This window comes from Hesperophylax consimilis, chromosome 2 (genome assembly GCF_061612785.1).
Source record: "Hesperophylax consimilis isolate HC1 chromosome 2, BYU_Hcon_1.0, whole genome shotgun sequence".
Taxonomy (NCBI): Eukaryota; Metazoa; Arthropoda; class Insecta; order Trichoptera; family Limnephilidae; genus Hesperophylax; species Hesperophylax consimilis.
The window spans coordinates 28,378,699-28,397,310 of NC_142837.1; the positions used below are offsets into that span (position 1 = coordinate 28,378,699).

The 18,612-nt window shown below is 33.0% G+C and overlaps 1 protein-coding gene across 1 annotated transcript in view; it reads left to right on the plus strand.

Annotated features, from left to right (window-relative positions):
* Window positions 1–18,612, plus strand: part of LOC149425878 (uncharacterized) — a 310,068-nt gene that overhangs the window by 130,091 nt on the left and 161,365 nt on the right. Inside the window, exon 2 of the mRNA XM_089643802.1 lies at window positions 15,598–15,783. Within this exon, the coding sequence (XP_089499928.1) occupies window positions 15,720–15,783 (64 nt within the window). The 5' untranslated portion in view covers window positions 15,598–15,719. The remainder of the gene's footprint in view (window positions 1–15,597; window positions 15,784–18,612) is intronic.

Here is an 18,612-nt window from a genome sequence, read left to right on the forward strand (position 1 = left end):
GTAACGCAATCCACTTCTTTCAAAAGAATATTCCAACTATATTTTTTTATTTCTTTATCAACACGTTTTTGAGACAGAATTGTGATTTTTTCATTTTGTTCAATATTTTTGACGTCATGGTATTGTAAATTTAGTCCCGTCATAAAATGATCAGCAATTCTCGAATCAATTACACACGCGGACAAGTTACATTTATTAGATCTAACATATATGTGGTCAATACAGGATTTGGTTATTTGACCAGCAACGATTGCTTCTCTAGTCGTATCATTAATACATTTTGTTAAGTAATTACTGGTAAGTATATTTTCATAAGCTATTATATTTTAATCACTTTGATTTAGTATGTTAAGATTAATATCCCCAACAAATATTATATTATCATTAAAGTTTACATTATTGCAAAAAAAACAAGAAATTTCATTTAAGAATCCCTTTTTATTGAGGTTAGGTGGTCTATAAATTGCTAAAATATAAAAATTACATTTATTAGGTAATGTCAATATTCCAAACACATTTTCAAAGTGAATGGTTTCAACTATTTTTTGTTTAAAATTTAAATGTTCCCTTATATACAGCAATATTCCACCTCCTTGTTTATGTTTTCTGCAATAATAATACGATTTATATACTGGAATATCATATAATTTAATAAGTTCCTCGTTAATTGCAGTTTCGCAAAGCATAATTACATCTATGTCTTTCAAACAGTTTTTCAAATAGGCATGAAGAATATCCCAATACTTGTTTAGTGATCTTATATTTATTTGGACACAGGTTAGGTTAGTACTGCTTTTATTAATATTTTGTGCGTGAATCCAACATTCTAAATTGCTTACTCGGGTAAATTCTACATCAGTATCATTTTCAATATAGTTGAAAGCCATTTAAAAATATAATATAATATTATACTCGTAACATTCAGTATAATGGTTGGAAGTTGAAATATAGCATCTATTAATAATGTACAAAATAATAATGATGTACAAAATATACTTGAATATTGTAGGCTTGTAAAAAATCAATTGAAAAATAGATTTTAATTTTGTGCATCTTATAATAGAAAAATATCGAACTGTTTGTAATAATAGTATTATCCTCGTATATTTTAATATTATGGTTGTTGGGTTTAGTATTATTTGATACTATTTCCCGAGAAGCTATGTACAACCTAGTATTGAGTAATACAAAACAAACTTGAATAATATCGGCGTGTAAGTAGAATATATAAAAAGAGATATGTTTCAATAATAATACGAGAGAATACTGCTGTAGAGTTATGTGCAAAATACTATAGATACTATAGAGTACAAAATAAACTTCAAGAATATGGATTTGTAAAACGTAGTTAGAAATGTCAATTTTATGACATCCTGATGAAGAAAACATTAAAACATTACGATTTTCAATAATCGATTTTTTGGTGTGCAATTTCAAGCATTTTTTTATAAAACTTACAATTAATCTTGTCATTTGCTCGGTGATTTGATGGAAATGTCAGTTTATTTTTTAGGTTATGTTGTTCACAGTTCAGACATTTGGGTGCTTGGCTTATATTAATACAAGTCGTATGTGTGTGAGGGCCTCCACAATAGCTGCAGCTAGCTGCGTCCTTTTCTTTCCCAAGGCATCTACTTGATGTGTGTCCAAAGCGTAAGCAATGGAAACATTGTACCAGCGGGTTTGCATCTTCGGCGTAAATTCTTTGATATCCGATATTTATTTTTTCTTTTTGTATTATAGTTCTTCGGATGTCCTTGTCTACCTCTACAATGAAGTTCATCGTGTCGTTGTATTTATTTTTAACAACCTTTTTCACATTTATTAGTGATTTGATATCTGTAGTGTGTGTAAAAACTTTAAGATATTCGTTTTGTTCAAATAGGTCATCAGTAAAATCTTCAGTGTTGTAGTCATTGAAGATGCCTTTGAATATAAGTGTAGGTTTTTTTTTCATAAGTTCTTTTGCTTCTACATCCTGTAATTCTTTGGAAATTTCTTTTTGCAGCATCAGTGCGTCCTCTTTTTTAAAGCATTTTATGATTAATCTGTTTTGAGAAATTTTTTTAATGCTGTCAATATTAATCCTTAATTTTCCGTTTTTAATTTTTTCTTGGATTCGTTTTTGGAGTTTTTCATTTGTTTCTTTATTATTTTGATTAGGGGTAATCATTAGGGAAAATTCGTTTTTTCGATTTAAGTATCGTTTTTTATCTACTGATTGGTCATACGACTCAAGTTTGACATTGTTTTCAGTCATTTCAATGGCGACGTGACCCATCAGTGCCAATATTGTATTCACTTTTAATGTAATTAAGTTTTGTTGATCCTTGGTAAATTTTTTTGTTGGATCTTGTACTGCCTCCAACAGGTCTTGAATTGCCGTCTTGCATGATTCCATAAATTGGTGGTTATTTGTGTGCGTCATGTTTACCCCAATTTACACTGTGTTGTTTATTTCGTTGAGTTGTGTGTTATTGTCACAATCACTGGTTGAGCTCTAATGGACTCCAATAGAACACAGTTAAATTTACAAAATGCACCGTGATAAAGCACTTGAATGACAGTATGTTTAGCCACCTTTTTAAGGAAAACTTTTTTAATCAGTAAGTTCACTCACTTGAATATAAATCTTCAGATTATTCACTGTTTTTAAGCGGTTTTAGTGAGAGCACAAATATCGCGTCTACTCGCTGTTACGTACTTGGTTGAATGGAATAGAATGAATAGAATTTAACATTTCTTTGTCCAAAATATGTGTTCAAATTTGTTTAAGGTAGTTTTCCCGAAATTATTTAACGTATAAAACTACTGATAATACTTCCTCCTTAAACTCTTCCCTCTAAGGGAGGTATTAATTAACTTTAAGATACGTATATTATATATTTACCGTTAAACAAAAGTTTTTTTTTGTAAAAAAATATATGTAAATTATGTATGTATAAATTTTTTATCAGTAATGAAAAATGGAATTCACGGTAAAGTACTTAAATGTACTAATATTGATTGTCGGTGCGTATAGTGATTGTGTACTGTCCTGTAAAGCTGCGTCCTCACTTGCGAGCTCTGTCTTTACGTTCACGAGCGACTCGTGGCAAACCGACGCACGTATTATGACATACTTAAAGTGTGCCCGTTTAATGTAAAACTTAAATTAAACGTAGGATCATACTGGGTCGACGTACGCTGCAAAAGCAATGTGTGTGACAAGTGTGTTTCTAAAGCATATATTTCCATGGAAAATGTAGGGATTGTAGTTAGTCCGTATCGTAATAATAATAATAATAATTGGATTACTATTATATAAGTCCGTTTTTGTGAAAAATCACCTCAAGGGTTGCTCGTGCAGCCTTCGTCCACCCAGTATCAAAAATAAACCACTCACTAAATCATTATCTTCGTTTTTTTGTATGAAACATATTAGTCCTCTATTAACAGTTAATTCATCATTAAGGCGATGCACTACGTCGTGTAATTTTTTAAATTAAGCCGCTATCAATAACAAGCCTTACGTAGATGGCAATAAGGTTTAAATTCCCGCTTTACACTATCCGCCTGTTTTGATTTGTGCAAGAAAAAAACATATTTTCAAAAAGTGCCTTTTATTTTATTTTGTGGATGTTCAGGCATAAATATTTAATTTTTTTAGATCATTTTATAAATAACTTAATCTGCCACATTATACAATAAAATCATAACCAAAAATGGGTTCGTAAGTAGGAGATTTTGGGGTTTAAAGCAGTTTTCATTGGCATATACATTATTTTTTTCTGGGCTTATAAAAAGACTATATATATAAAAAATACTCGATTATTTCAAAGGTCAAAATGTATTCTACTCGCAGTATTTAATTAAAGCATCTGAAACATTTCTAGGCGACCAATTTATCAAACCAAAAACACACGATTTTGCATTACTACGTATGGCATCGCCTTAAGACATAAATATAACATCCAAACGCATCCATTTTCTACACAACAAAAATAATATTTACAATAACAATATTTACAAAGGGATAAAATCTTTTAATAGACTTCCCAAAAAATTAAATAAAATAACAGATAATAATAACATAACAGATTTGAAATAATTCAAGAAAAAGTAAATTATATTTTAACTGAACACGCGTAACATCGTAAACAAAATGCAGTAACTAATTTCGAACCATATTTATATTTTATAATGTTACCACATCCTGTTCATCACATCATACGCTCTATGATATTACTTTTTACTCCTACACCAAACTCAAGAGCTAGTTTTCTTCATTTGCGTAGATATACTAAAAAACATATTTTTTCACTATTGTGTTCTTTTACCATTTATGATGTATTTTTGTAACAATATAATATTATTTATGTATGTTAAAATAATAAATTAACAATATATATGCCAATATATTGACAGTACAATTCTTATTTTGAGTCCACTTATTATAATAAAATATTATTAAAACAAATAATTTTTGAAATGCCACAATATTACTTCACGACAGGAAAATGAAAAGTCCAATTACGTGTTAAGCATTTTTATTTCAGAAAGGCAATAAATAATAGATACAGGTTAAATCATTAATGAATAAGGTAGAACGATGGAATTCTACCTTGTATGATATAATCATGATCCAGTACGGCCTCACAATACGCGCATTCCTTGCAGGAACACGGATACTATCTGAAAAATAAAACAGAATCATTTCTGCGGTGCAGTTAAATTAAAGCTATTACAAATTATCATATTAGGAACAAAATAAAGAGTGATTCTCACCTGTTTACAAACACGTGTTCTATTTTGTGTTCGAGAAATCAAGAACAACGCATGGCAACGCGTAATTTCATAACGAACCACTCGGCTTTTTGTCTCCAATTGAGAAATGAGAATCACAAACTGACGGACATTTTGCTAATATTGGAAAAACAAGACTACACGACAACGGAGTAGTTCGTAATCAAAATATCAAAAAAACAGTTCCACTCAGCCAGTACTCATCTTTCAACAGTTTATAGAATAGAATATTTCATAGAATTTCGGAGTTTTTCATTGGTGGATATAGTTAGGCAACAATATGACGTCACAATATTCACTGTTCCAATTTTCGATCGGATTTATACCAAAACCTCCTAGATTAGGAGGTGATAATGATCTAAGAGGTTTTGGTTATATCCCCCTACCCAGAACGATCCTACCCAACGTTCAAATTAAAGTCACGATCGAAAGCGTCATTTTCAAAATTGGAACTGTTGTTTATACATGAGATAAAATACTTAGGTACATTAATATGATAATTGTGCAAGTGACAAAGAAGGTATCATAATTATTTATAAAAGAATGTGGTAATCAGTAGTGAATGGTTGAAAAATTCGAACACTTAACGCATTATCTCTGACTGAAATGATTTACGGGGTCGAATGAATGTAAATAAAATAACAAAAAATAAATAATATCACAAAATAACACTAACAGACCAGTTAGACAAGCGTACAAAGAAAACATAAATACTCCGACAGTAAATTCAAGCTTTGGACAATGACACTACCAAAACCATGCTATAAAAGCTTTCAACAGTGTAAAACTTGAAATTAAAATTGAGGAAAATAAAAATAATTTCACACACAAAATAACACAATGGATTAAAGAACAAAAAAGACAATATTACCAAAATGTCATTGCATAAAATAAAAATAAAACCTACACGTAACAAACAAAACCAATATAAACACACATCACTCACAACACACACTAGATCATATTTTAAATGTATTATTTTCTCTTTAAATGTATTATGTAGATTATATTTTCATATTATATTAGATCGGCGAAATCTACAACAAACTAATTTACTGTCTTTTACAAACATCATTGTTAAAGCTTTAGAAGACAACTCTCAGGCTGATGTCCTTTACACCGACTTCTCTAAAGCCTTTGACAAAGTAAATCACTCAATTCTCATGGCCAAACTTTATGCTATAGGTATTAGAAATCCTTTGTTATCATTTTTTCAATCTTACTTGAGTGATAGAAAACAAAGAGTTAAAATAAATAACTTTGAATCCTTTAACATTGATGTAACGTCCGGTGTTCCCCAAGGAGCCCATTTGGCACCGCTTCTTTTTAACCCTTTTATTAACGACTTAACTAAAGTTTTTTTGCACACACGCTTCTGGTTTTTTGCTGATGATAGTAAGATTCTTAAGATAATTAAATCCTTTCTTAACTGTTTACTATTTCAACTTGATATTAATTCATTTAATGATTGGTGCAAACTAAACTGCTTGGAACTTAATGTTGATAAATGCAAAGTTTTGTCCTTTTACAGAGCCAATAAACCTATTCAGTTTGAGTATAAACTAAATGGTGCTTGTCTATCAAATGTCACATCCATCAAGGACCTTGGGGTCACTGTTGATTGCAAACTCTCTTTTCGAGATCATATAAATAACATCGTAAATAAATCACTTAAACTACTCGGGTTCATTCATAGAATTACCTCAGACTTTAAACATATAAGAACACTTAAAACTCTATATTGTTCGTTGGTTCGCCCTCACCTTGAATATGCCAGTGTCATTTGGTCTCCTTTCTATGCTGTCCACATTAGTCACATCGAATCTGTCCAACATCGCTTCCAACGGCGAATTGCTTGGAGGCTAGGACTCGGAAGAGGCAATTACTCATATGAGGAAATTGAACAAACTTTAAACCTGTCTTCTTTAGAAAAACGTAGAAAAGACTCCGATCTAATTTGCATATTTAAAATAATCAACAGTATAACCGACTCACCTGAACTGTTACAACTCATTCAATTCAATATCCCATCACGTAGACTCCGAAATAATGAATTGTTGTTCCTCAATCACCACTCAACTAACTATGGGTACCATTCTTCTTTGTCCAGAATGTCGAGACTTGTAAACTCAAGTCAGAGCATTGAATTTTTTGGTGCAAGTCTAAATGACTTTCAAAAAGCGATACGTAATGTGTAATTTTTCACAACTTAATCGTTATTGATACTCTGACTTGTAGTTATTTTCTATATGTACTTTTTCTATTTTACATTGTCTTTGCCCTTCACATACATGTACTCTCCATTCAATGTCATCTATGTCAATATTATGGTTTTAATGGACATATTGTCCGTAAATTAATAAATAAATATTATAAAATGAAGGCCTCAGCTCGGGCAAGACACCCAGTGAGGCCAACATCACTGGAAAACTTTGAAATGTAAAAAATATTTTACCAAATAAAAAAAAAAAATTAAATAAAAAAGACGATATATTTTTTAACATAAGAAAACAATCTATTATCTCTGCACTGGAATGATATACGAAGAAAAATTAAATTTGATATAATGTTTTATTTTAACAGTAACAATATGGTGTACAGTAGTGAAAGGTCGAAAAAGTCGGGGACGCATCAAGTGAAACAAATACTTAAAAAAAAAAAACTTTTTTTATTCTTAAAAATAATATTATGTATTTTCATCCTAACTACACCCAGTTTTCAGGTACACTAGAATTTACAAACTCAAGTCTTTACCCCAAACCATTCATAGCCCCGAGCAACGCTGGGTACACGTCGGCTAATAAAGATAATTTTTCGTATAACTTTCCACGCACTGTAAGTTTGTACATACCACTACATACTTGAATATATCACCATTACATACTTTTAACCACTGTTGAATTTGGCAGCCACCTCTGGGCTGGAGCCTCAAAACCCTTGGCTCATTGCATAAACGGGCGTCCTTTTGATAGATTTCCCTGTCTTAAAACACAGATTGCGTTCTTGGAGCACAGCCGCCAGTTGAGAATGCTGTCCTTGTTCTAACAGCATTTCGAGGAACTATTATCATATATCCCTTCGGGACTGGTGCACTGTCGGGAAAAATGACTAACACGCGCCCAACATTTATACTCGGTTGACATTATTTATCTCACGAGAACGGGTCGTTTCTACGTAACGTTCTTGAGTTCAACATTTCGGCTGTCAAAAGATTTTCGAATTTTCTCCCTCCTCCAATATGGGTCTCTTCAACACCCATTTTCACAACCTCATCTTCTCAAAAAGACTTCCCGAACTGCATCCTCAAAGATGAAATAGACCATGAGGAATTCATTTTCCTCGGGGTCTCCTGTGTGTAGTTGATGTTAAAAAATCTTTATACATGTCGAAATTTTGCTTATTTCTGTATAAATATTTTGTATTATAAATACATTGTATTATTGCATTAAACAGTGATGAAAGGAGTTTAGGCTACTTCAGTGTGGAGAGAAGAAAGACATGGAGAACAGGAAGGTGGGGATGTACCTGGTCACCAAAAATGGCTAAAGCATTTCATGCAACGCTTCGATTCCGAATGGTGATCTTTCACGGCATTCGCCAAGGCGAAGCTGAAAGTATCTTCCAACATGTGCGACACTTTGTATAAATACAATTATTCTCAACACTTCCCCTAGCTTATTCTTGTCATGATAGTTGGCTAAATTAGACTTTCAATTTAAAAATTTGAATATCAAGTCATTCAAATTTTTAAATTGAAATTAGACAAAGGAATAAGAAAAGCAATTCGTACAAGGCGCTAAAAAATATCTTAGATTCTACCATTGATTTATTATTGTGATGATGGGTTGCTAAATGAGACTTTCAAATTGACAAAGGAAGAAGAATGGCAATATGTACAAGGCGCTTAAAAATATCTTTGATTCTACCATTGATATATTATATTATACGATTCTATATCATCAATGCATAAGTAACACTGGAAATATTCCTGGAATATTCCCCTTTTATTCCGAACATCAGTTTCAATTTAATAATTAGTACAATATTACCAACGCACTATAAACAAATTATTGCAAATACATTCTGTCACTTGCATTGCAATAAATTCAAATCTCCCAGTGGAAAACGGGCTTCTTTCTACGTCACAGTATTTTACCAATCACCGCTCTATACCCTCGATGAGCTAACCTTGTTAAATACGTTTACTACGAACCTTGATCTGCCGTATATTAAATACTGCATTGTTTACCATAGTAATAAACTTTCCCCATTTCAAACACACAAAGTCTTTGATATTTAACTATAAAACTGTCAATTTACTGCAACTTCTCCCAGCCGCTGCTGGGAGTGTTGACCCCACATTAATCTGTGTTAGTTTTAAAGCAAAAAGTTTTTTCAAAAGCCGTCAGCTTCTTTGGCTAATGAACCTCTTTTACGTTGTACGCCATGGATGAAAATGGCATTTAACAAAACGGTCGCGTGTCTCTTTGACATTTCACTTTTATTCTTTACTCAGCAAAATATGAAAGTGGTTCGTTAGATGGCATGTAAATGCACCTGATGAAACGCAGCCACTTTCATACTGTGATGAAACGCATCTACTCGCATAATGTGATGAACTCAGCCACTTTCATACTATGATGAATCGCAGCCACTTTCATACTGTGATGAAACGCAGCTACTCGCATAATGTGATGAAACTCAGCCACTTTCATACTATGATGAATTGCAGCCACTTTCATACTGTGATTAAACGCAGCTATTTTCTAACGTATTAATATTCTGTTTACAATGGAAACAATAATGAGTGGTGTTAAATTTTAGGTTTTTTACCTTAATTCTTCCATTTTACACTACTACTTCTTTATTGGATGATTCAAAAAATTTAAAGTTTCTTTATCATAATATTCAAGTTGTTGTTTTTAAATTTATATTGCACTATGCAACGTTAAGTCACCCCAAATAGTTCGCTGCGTTAGATGACTTAGCAGGGGTGCCTGGGTTCATGGATGAGGTTTTTCAAGATCTTGGTGGCGGATGCGTCTGCCCACTTGGGACTGGTTGCGGTAGACCATTTAAACTCTACAGCAGGACTTTCTCGACCTAATCGCCTAGCAATGCAGTGAAAGGGATAGATTTATACTTCCATCACTCCTGGACCCAATGGAACCCAGATTCCTACCCATTCATCATACATATTTCCTTATCTGAACTTTCTCTCCTTCTTTTCCTTGAAAAAACCCTCCACATAGCATCCCCAAAGATGATATAGACCATGAGGGAACATAACTACTATCTCAGATTTTTTCAAGCTGTTTAAACAATTTTCAGACAGACGAGGAGTAAAATTTTTGGAAATTTGTTTTCATGTTTCTGCATAATTAAGATCTTTAACAAATCGTTTCGGAAAAAACTTTACAAATAAATACACTGAAGATAAGCACATTGAATGTTTGGAAAACACTGCATACATATCTTACCTTTTTTAATACAGTCATATATTGTAAAGTTGGTTGGTATAAATAATGGCCACATTTCCTCTAAAGTCCTTTCTTTATCTGCTCTCTGAAACGTAATAAGAATAAAGGTCGTCCTCATACTCAGTGGAGCAAATGATATTAAAGGCTTGTTTTAATTAAGGGCCAGGAGCGGGAACTTAAATGTTGTGACATATATTAATAATGTCAATTAATTAAAATGTCAACAAAATGACAAACTGTGTGACAATTTCACTCTGGCGTAAATAAACGTGTTAACGGGGAAGTGATGTAAAATGAGCAACAGTGAGACTGTACTTACAGTCGGTGGCATACAAATTAATTAAGTGTACAGACTGTACCTACGTCGGCAGCATACAAATTAATTCAGGTTTCTAAACAGCAAAAAATAGGTAACGCATTCATTACTGGAGTCAGACAAATGTGCCCATTGTTCAATTTTTTATTTTTCTCTAATGGTGGAATCGTTGAAGGTCAAAGGCAGGATTTTGGATTCAAAACGTTTTATATCCATAGAGATACCACGACGAAAGAAATCATTCAGATGTTTTACTTATTTAATTATTATACCATTAACGGTAATCTTGTTTCGGTTTGACCAGCGACCAGAGTCTATAACCTTTAAATTGACATCTTCTTCGCTGTCATTCGAGAGAATCGCAGTTAGCGAAAAAGTCGTTAATTTCAAAGTTATGGACAATACTGATATCATCCGAGAGAAGTATCAAAAAGATTAAGGACAATCCATTTTCCATGAGTAAATCCGGAATCTTTGTCCTTGAAAGTCGTTAATAATTTTAAGGTTTAGGAAAATTCACTATCCTTAAGTAGAACCGGAATCTCCCCTCTGGAATAGCAGATAACGAAAAAGTTGTTAATGATTATGAGTTTAAGGACAATTCTTTATCCTTAAGTTGAACAGGAATCCCCCACCTGGAATAGCAGTTAAAGAAAAAGTTGTTAGTGGTTATTAGGTTAAGGACAATTCCTTATCCTTAAGTAGAACCGGAATCTCCCCCCAGTACAATATTGAGCAATCTATTTTAAGGACTCTGAATACATGCTTTAAACAAAGACAGGAGGTAGAGGTTTTAATCAGCCGTTATACACTTCCACAGCAAGCACATGCCAATAATAAAGAAGTAGGATGGACGTAGGATCAAGGGAAGGATTAAGCATTGGGTCATAAAACATTGCCTTATTTTATCTTCACCTTCTTTTCCTTCATTATGTTTCCCTTCTCATCCTGTTCCTGTGTTTTGTTTAAAGAATATATATTTTTGTGTGTGTTTTTTAAAAAGATACGGTCGCATCTACACATGACTTCGGGACCTTTGCATATTAAGAAAATGTGGTTAAATCCGTCCATGTGTAATTCTGCAAAGAGATATTTTATACTATTATTTTTATATCTTACTGATATAAAATATTGCTATTTATTAAAAATCTCTTCAAATTATTCGAATTTCTGTCAAAAACGAAACTGCAGGCCTTTAACGAAAAAATTTTCAGAATTTCTAAAAACCTATCAGTAAAACACGAATGTGATATGGCGACGTAGGAACACATGTTCAAAAATATGTTATATTTTCGCATTTTGTTATTATATAATAACAGGATAAACGCAACTGCATGAACACGTGTTCCGATATATTATGAAAGTACTAATAATTTACTAGGAAATGATTTTAATAAATCAGCAATACTGATTTTTCTCCGTATGGCAGTGTAATTCTGGTATTTGGACATGAAATTCACGCCTGAGTAATGTCATACCGACCCATCTGTACCTACTACTCGGTATTTTCTGGCTGATTTAAGAAATAAATTTATGTATAATATTTTACAAATGTAAAGGGAACAAAAATGTTCGCGTGAAATTTTTTGTTTGTTTCTTATTTCCTCTATGTGAATACCGCACAAGATTTCCATCTGATTTCAACCTTCTGGAACCAGTTGGATTATAGCATCCCCGTTTGAGATATGTTGTGAGGCTGGCAGTAGAGAAGAGAAGAAGGAGATAGAGATAAAGAAGGTGGGGAATTACTTGGCTTTTACTACGTCTACTATATTGCTTTCTAAATAAATATCGCCCCGAGTACCAGTCAACTTGTTTATTACAATCTTGGGATTTTCGAGGAACTATGCAGAGTGTACAATTAAGGCGATGCACTACGTCGTGTAATATTTTAAATTGAGCCGCTATCAATAACAACCCTTACGTAGATGGCGATAAGGTTTAAATTCCCGCTTAACACCATCTGCCTGTTTTGATTTATGCAAGAAAAAAACATGGCCAAAAAGAGCCTTTTATTTTATTTTGTGGATATTCAAGCATAAATATTTAAATTTTTTCCGATCATTTTATAAATAACTTAATTTACCACATTATACAATAAAATCATAACCGAAAATGAGTTCGTAAATAGGAGATTTTGAACTTTAAAGCAGTTTTCATAGACCTAGGCATTATTTGTTTCTGGGCTTATAAAAAGATTTATATAAAAAAAATACTTGATTATTTCAAAGCTCAAGATGTATTCTACTCGCAGTTTTAATTAAAGCATCTGAAATATTTCTAGGCGACCAAATTTTCAAACCAAAAACACATGATTTTGCATTAGTACATATGGCATCGCCTTAATATATTACGTAAGAATTCCCTAATGAGTTTATTATAACTCCTACGCTCTTGAGTGCGCTTGTAAAAAAATATGCATGTAACGCTTGTCATGTAAAAAATCAACCTTGTGCAAATCAACATTTTAAAATTCAATGTCTTTTAAAACATAAAAAAATGGTTTGAATGATGATTGAACCTTCCTACGAAGAAACTGGAGTCGACGACTATACAAACCATGCCAAATGCCGACCAGGTAGGACTGTCATTTATTTCGTATATTAACTTCTGTAATGTAATAATATTTCTGAGAAATGCGTACATGTCCTCGTATGTATAGAAGATTAAGTGATTAGGGGATAGGTGATCGCCAACTAAAGTTGATTGAATGAATTGTCAACGACAACGATTCTGACGAGTTTCGGTCGGATGTCGGGAAGTGGCTTAGTTTCCACTTCCAAGATATTATATTATATTCATTCATTCCCGACAGCAAAAATATAATTTCAATAAATTAAAAAAATGATAAAACGCAAAAGACCAAAGAGCAAAGAAAAAATCCCCGTTCACACGGGGAGTATTATAACGCGGTGAGATTTTTGCCTTCCCGAATTTTGTGTGAAATCTGACAGCATGTGTAAAACTGTGCATACGTGTGTTGTAGTTCAGCTATTTCGGCAAACTGTTCATACATAGCTGGCTACCAGGGATAAAGAAGGCTGGAAAAGCTACTGAAAGAGAGTGTGTTGTTGACTTTCAATTAAATTAAACTTTACATATAAGGTATTGTCCCAAAAGTCAACATTATTCATTGGATGGCTGATCGGCCACTTTATGAAGGACCAGAATATCAAAATAACAAATAAAAATCGTTAGTTTTCGAGATATTGCCACTTTTGTGAATTTCGTGAAAATCAAATTTTATGTATTTACTTTTTTAATTATTGTTTTCACAATTTATTCTATTAAAATGCATAAAATATAAAAATATTTTAATTTCTAACATTTTTACATAGTTAATGGCATATGAAAAAATCGTGATATTACATGTTTTTAAGTATTTCTGCGCCAATGAAGAGAACTAGCTCTTGAGGTGTTGGAGTAAAAAGTAATATCATAAAGGTGTTTAATAAAACAGGATGTGGAAACATTAATATGGTTCCAAATGAAGTAACTGAATTTTGTCAATGATTTCTGAGTGTTCAGTTTAAAAAAAAAAACATTTTTTTTTAATAATACTAAGCTACCTACTACTACCTCCAAGCCCGAAGCAATAACATCGATGTTCAACTGCCTTCTAAATTAGAATACGCTTCTGCTGTCTGGGCCACATGCCAGCAAAAATACATAGAATTATTAGAACAAATTAAAAAAAAAAAATTCTTAGATATGAGAACGCACGGTGAATACCCACGATTTATGCATTACATAGATTTGCTCTCCGAAACGCACTACGAAACTCTCCAATCTAGGAGAAATGGGACCCTTCAAGTAACAGCCTTTAAAATCATGAACATTGACAGCCCATACCTCTTGGAATGCTATAAATTGTTTGGACCCCACGACTTTCTCTGTATTCTACACGGAAGAACGGACGTTATGACCCAGCATAGCATGACAAGAGGTATGGCGCTGCTAAATGATACCTCTAGGTCTCTTGACATTTTCAACATTGGCCTTGAAGATTTCAAAAGTCATTTTAGGCAGGAACTCTAAAATATCGGTTATTGTAAAATATTTCATTTAAAGCTTTGTATATTTTTGTTATATTTTGTATATGTTTGTTATTTCATGTGTATTGTAATAGGATTGCATCAATCTAAAATTTACAAAAAAAAATCCGTTATTTTTTATTTCTACGGGAGACTATTAAAATATTTTATCTCTTTGTAAATATATTTGTAAGTTGTTTAGAAAATAGAGGAATTTGGATGTTATATTTATGTCTTTACGATGAATTTTTGAATACTTGTAATATTGAGTCTTTTTTATGGTGTCTCCAATTTTTCCTTCAACCTTTTCTTTTTTCAACCCAACCTTTACCTTCAATCTTACTCATATATTAATTTTTCGAGTGCAACAGCTATAAAATTTCGTGTTCTAAGATTCAAGTTTTTATTACCCACCCCTGAATTGGATGCACAATTCAAAAATAAGTCACATTAACTATTTTACATAAATAATTATTATTTAGATGAAGTTTCATTGTAGAGCTTACATTTATTTGAAAGAAACAGCTTAAACATATAACACAAAGATAAATATATAACAAAAAAATTAAAAATGAAAAAAAAGATCAAATTATATTTTAAAAAAATAACAACCATAACATTACCAATCACTTTATCTGAGGTTGAATAAAGTCAACAGATTTTTCTTAAACTTTAGTTGGTAAAAGTTGTGAGTTTTGTTATGTTTATATCAAATAAGTGGGTGGGTAAAAGGCAGAGGAAGACGAATATAGGAAATGAATAGCATAAGCTCCCGAAAATATTAAAATTTGGAAAAACTATTACCTTTTTATAGTAGGCAGGAAGGTACCTAAATTCCAATATTACACTTACGACCGTATTGTCTCCAACCTACGCCGATAAGTCTCATATCCGAATATTTCCCACCTTTGCGTATAATGCCTTACTTTAGTTGTGCAACTCATTATGTTGAAATCGTAATTCAATTTTTTTTCAATTTCAGGATATAATGATGATAAGCAAGGTGGGGCACCCACAGCCCCTCTGCTAGGGCCCCGCTAAATCCCAACTAGGGCTCCATTGGCTCTCCGTACTCCCATTAGATCACCCCACTCCGGCCGAGAGATGAAGGGCGTTAGCGACCTTTGTTCCGTCATGATGCTTCTAAGCATGCTACAGATCACGACAGGTATGAATTTAATCATAGCACGATATTTAAAAGGATTTTGTAAGTGAATGCTGCACAAGAGTCCCAACTGTCCGAAGCGAGTGGGACTACGGCAACCCCAATAAAATCGGGGGAAGAAATGATGAAGAAAACGTTTCACTCGAAGATTTTTATAAGATGTGTTATTTCAGAAAATTAATACCATATTAAAATTTTATTTGTGGCACACTGCTGTTAGTATTCCCACGGTGATTTTTATAAAAAAAGAAAAACTTTATTTTTCAGTGCATTGTTATAACAGTCATTAAGAATGTTTAGACCACCAAGCAAGGCAAATGCCCGTGTTGTGGTGGTTGATTAAATATAAAGTACATTAAAATAATATAGTAAATATAGAAGAAATTTTAAAAAAATATAGAAACTAGACAATAGAAAAGAAAATAAGGAGTACATATATTAATAGAATATAAGAAGTATATAATTTAGAAAAAAATATATGAATTCAATTTACGAATAAAATTCGTATTAGTAAAGTGATTTGCTTTTGGGGTAAAATGCTGTGTTGCAATTAGTTCTGCCTTCTTTAGCCAACGTTTTGGACAGCATTGCAGTGTCATCATCAGGGAAGATTGCGGAATCAAAGGTTGCGGTGAAATGTGTGCTTAAGTATGAAGATGCGATACCGTGTTGCCGGCTCCAACCCTCTAAGAGCTGACATTAACGTATAATTTTTAAGTGGTTTTCTGATGAGTTCTGGTGTAGCCGTCAATTACCGGATACCAAGAACTATTGAGATTAGCTCTATCGTCTCTATTAATATTTACGGGATTTTTGTGAAATTGCCTCCATAATCAGCCGTGCTTTATAAGTTTTTGATCTCCCCAGGACTTCAGGAACAAATCCAAAGTAATGCCCGGTTTCAATCAAATGCTCGGCAATTGCCGATTTGTCAGGGTCGCCTAGTTTACAAGCTCTGAATTGTTCAGATATCCTTTTGGAGATTGTCCGTTCTGTCTGACCTACATACACCTTATCACATCAGGAACAGCTGATCTTGTAAACTCCATCTGTTTCCATAGGAAACTTAGTTTTTACAGTCCTTAGTCAGTCCTGTATTTTAGTTGTGGTTCCGAAGACAGTCTTTATGCTTTCTTTCCTTAGTATCCTGGCGATTTTGCCTGCCACATTGTAGACATAAGGTAAGAAAGCGCAGCTTTTTGACTTTTGTTCAATCCTGTCTTTGTTTGGGGTAGATTTGAGTCTTATGATTTGCTTAATATATTTTCCGGGGTAACCGTTACGCTATAGTGTATCTGTTAACTTTAAAAGTTTTGATCAGATTTTCGGTTCTTCAAATATTTTGTTACGGGTCTTCAACGTGTGGATAAGTCCTCTCTTCTGTGCTGAGTGGTGATGCGATTCCGGTTCGTATACATTGGTTTTCTATACACAGTGCGCCCTAGGCTACCATCTCCTTTTCGCATCATCTCCACATCTAGAAAAGAAAAGATTCTTTCTTGGTTTTCCAGATCCATTGTGAACTTAATTTTGCTGTGGAGTAAATTAAGATGGTCCAGGAATTCATTCAGTTTCTCCGTTCCATGAGACCAAATGGCGAAGACATCATAGACATAGCGCCACCATACTTTAGGAATAGCCGAAGCTGGGTCGAGTATCAATTCTTCAATTCCTCCATAAAAAAGTTGGCTAGTACTGGCGATAACGGACTTCACATCGTAACTACCTCCACTTGTTCAAAGAGTTCACCCTGGAGTGCAAAGTATTCCGTTTTGAGGCAATGTTCAAAAAAATTACAGATGTATTCTTCATATATCTCACTGAGCATTATCTGGGTTCTACTAGCTGTAAAATAAATAAAAAAAAATAAAAAACAAATGAGAGAAAAAATAATGTACCAGGTAAATCTAACGTATAAAACAAAGCTGAATCACCTGGAGCTGACCGGGCTTAATTTATCTTTAAGGTATAGGAAACCTCTTATACACAGTCACCATCCTCATGTTTGGAATGTCTAGTGTGCAGAATTTTATCAATCTCGGAATAAAAGAGTGAAAAATCAACTCCATGCCGCCCGCCACAAACACTCTTTAAGAGTGGGTTATAGGGCAGAATGGTGATTTGCTGGAAAACGGCTCTCTAAAACGGCTTAATACTACCTTTCGTATGTCATTCTCAGACTTCATATTCTTTGTTACCAATTAATGGACTATTATTTTTCAGTCTGCCTATTTTTTTTTGTAGTTGTTGTAGGCATTCGACCATAAAAAATAAAAACATTGATACACCATACAACCCACTTTTAAAACTTGGATGTATGTTTATCGCGTTAATAACGGCTTTACACTATATTTTTAATTTAAAATATGTATATAATACACACATCTGTAGAAGTACGGCCTCTAATTATCGTTATGCTATCTGTGGATATTAACAATTAAATAAATACTTCATCTTGCACCAAATTTTCAACGCATTTCACAGTTTTTTACTTATTCCGGGATGGAAGCCCCCGGTGATGGCGGTGAAGCTATAGGCTCCCTGTTTTACGGCGTATATATTTCGAAAATGCCATCAAGATGTTTCATTAATGGGTCTAAAAGTAGAATACCGACTCACTTAAAGAATTGCAATAATCTTATGAAGCTACAAAAACAGTAAATACTCACAAATTCTCTTTTTTCATGTAAATTTGACGTATTGTATTTTTTCAAGTGTCATATTTTTTAAAAGTTGTAAAATTCAACATTTAACATGCGTTCCTTTTCCTAACGGTTAGCACTAACGTCATGTTGTTTACTGGCGGCATCTTTATGCAAGTGTGTGTGAGAG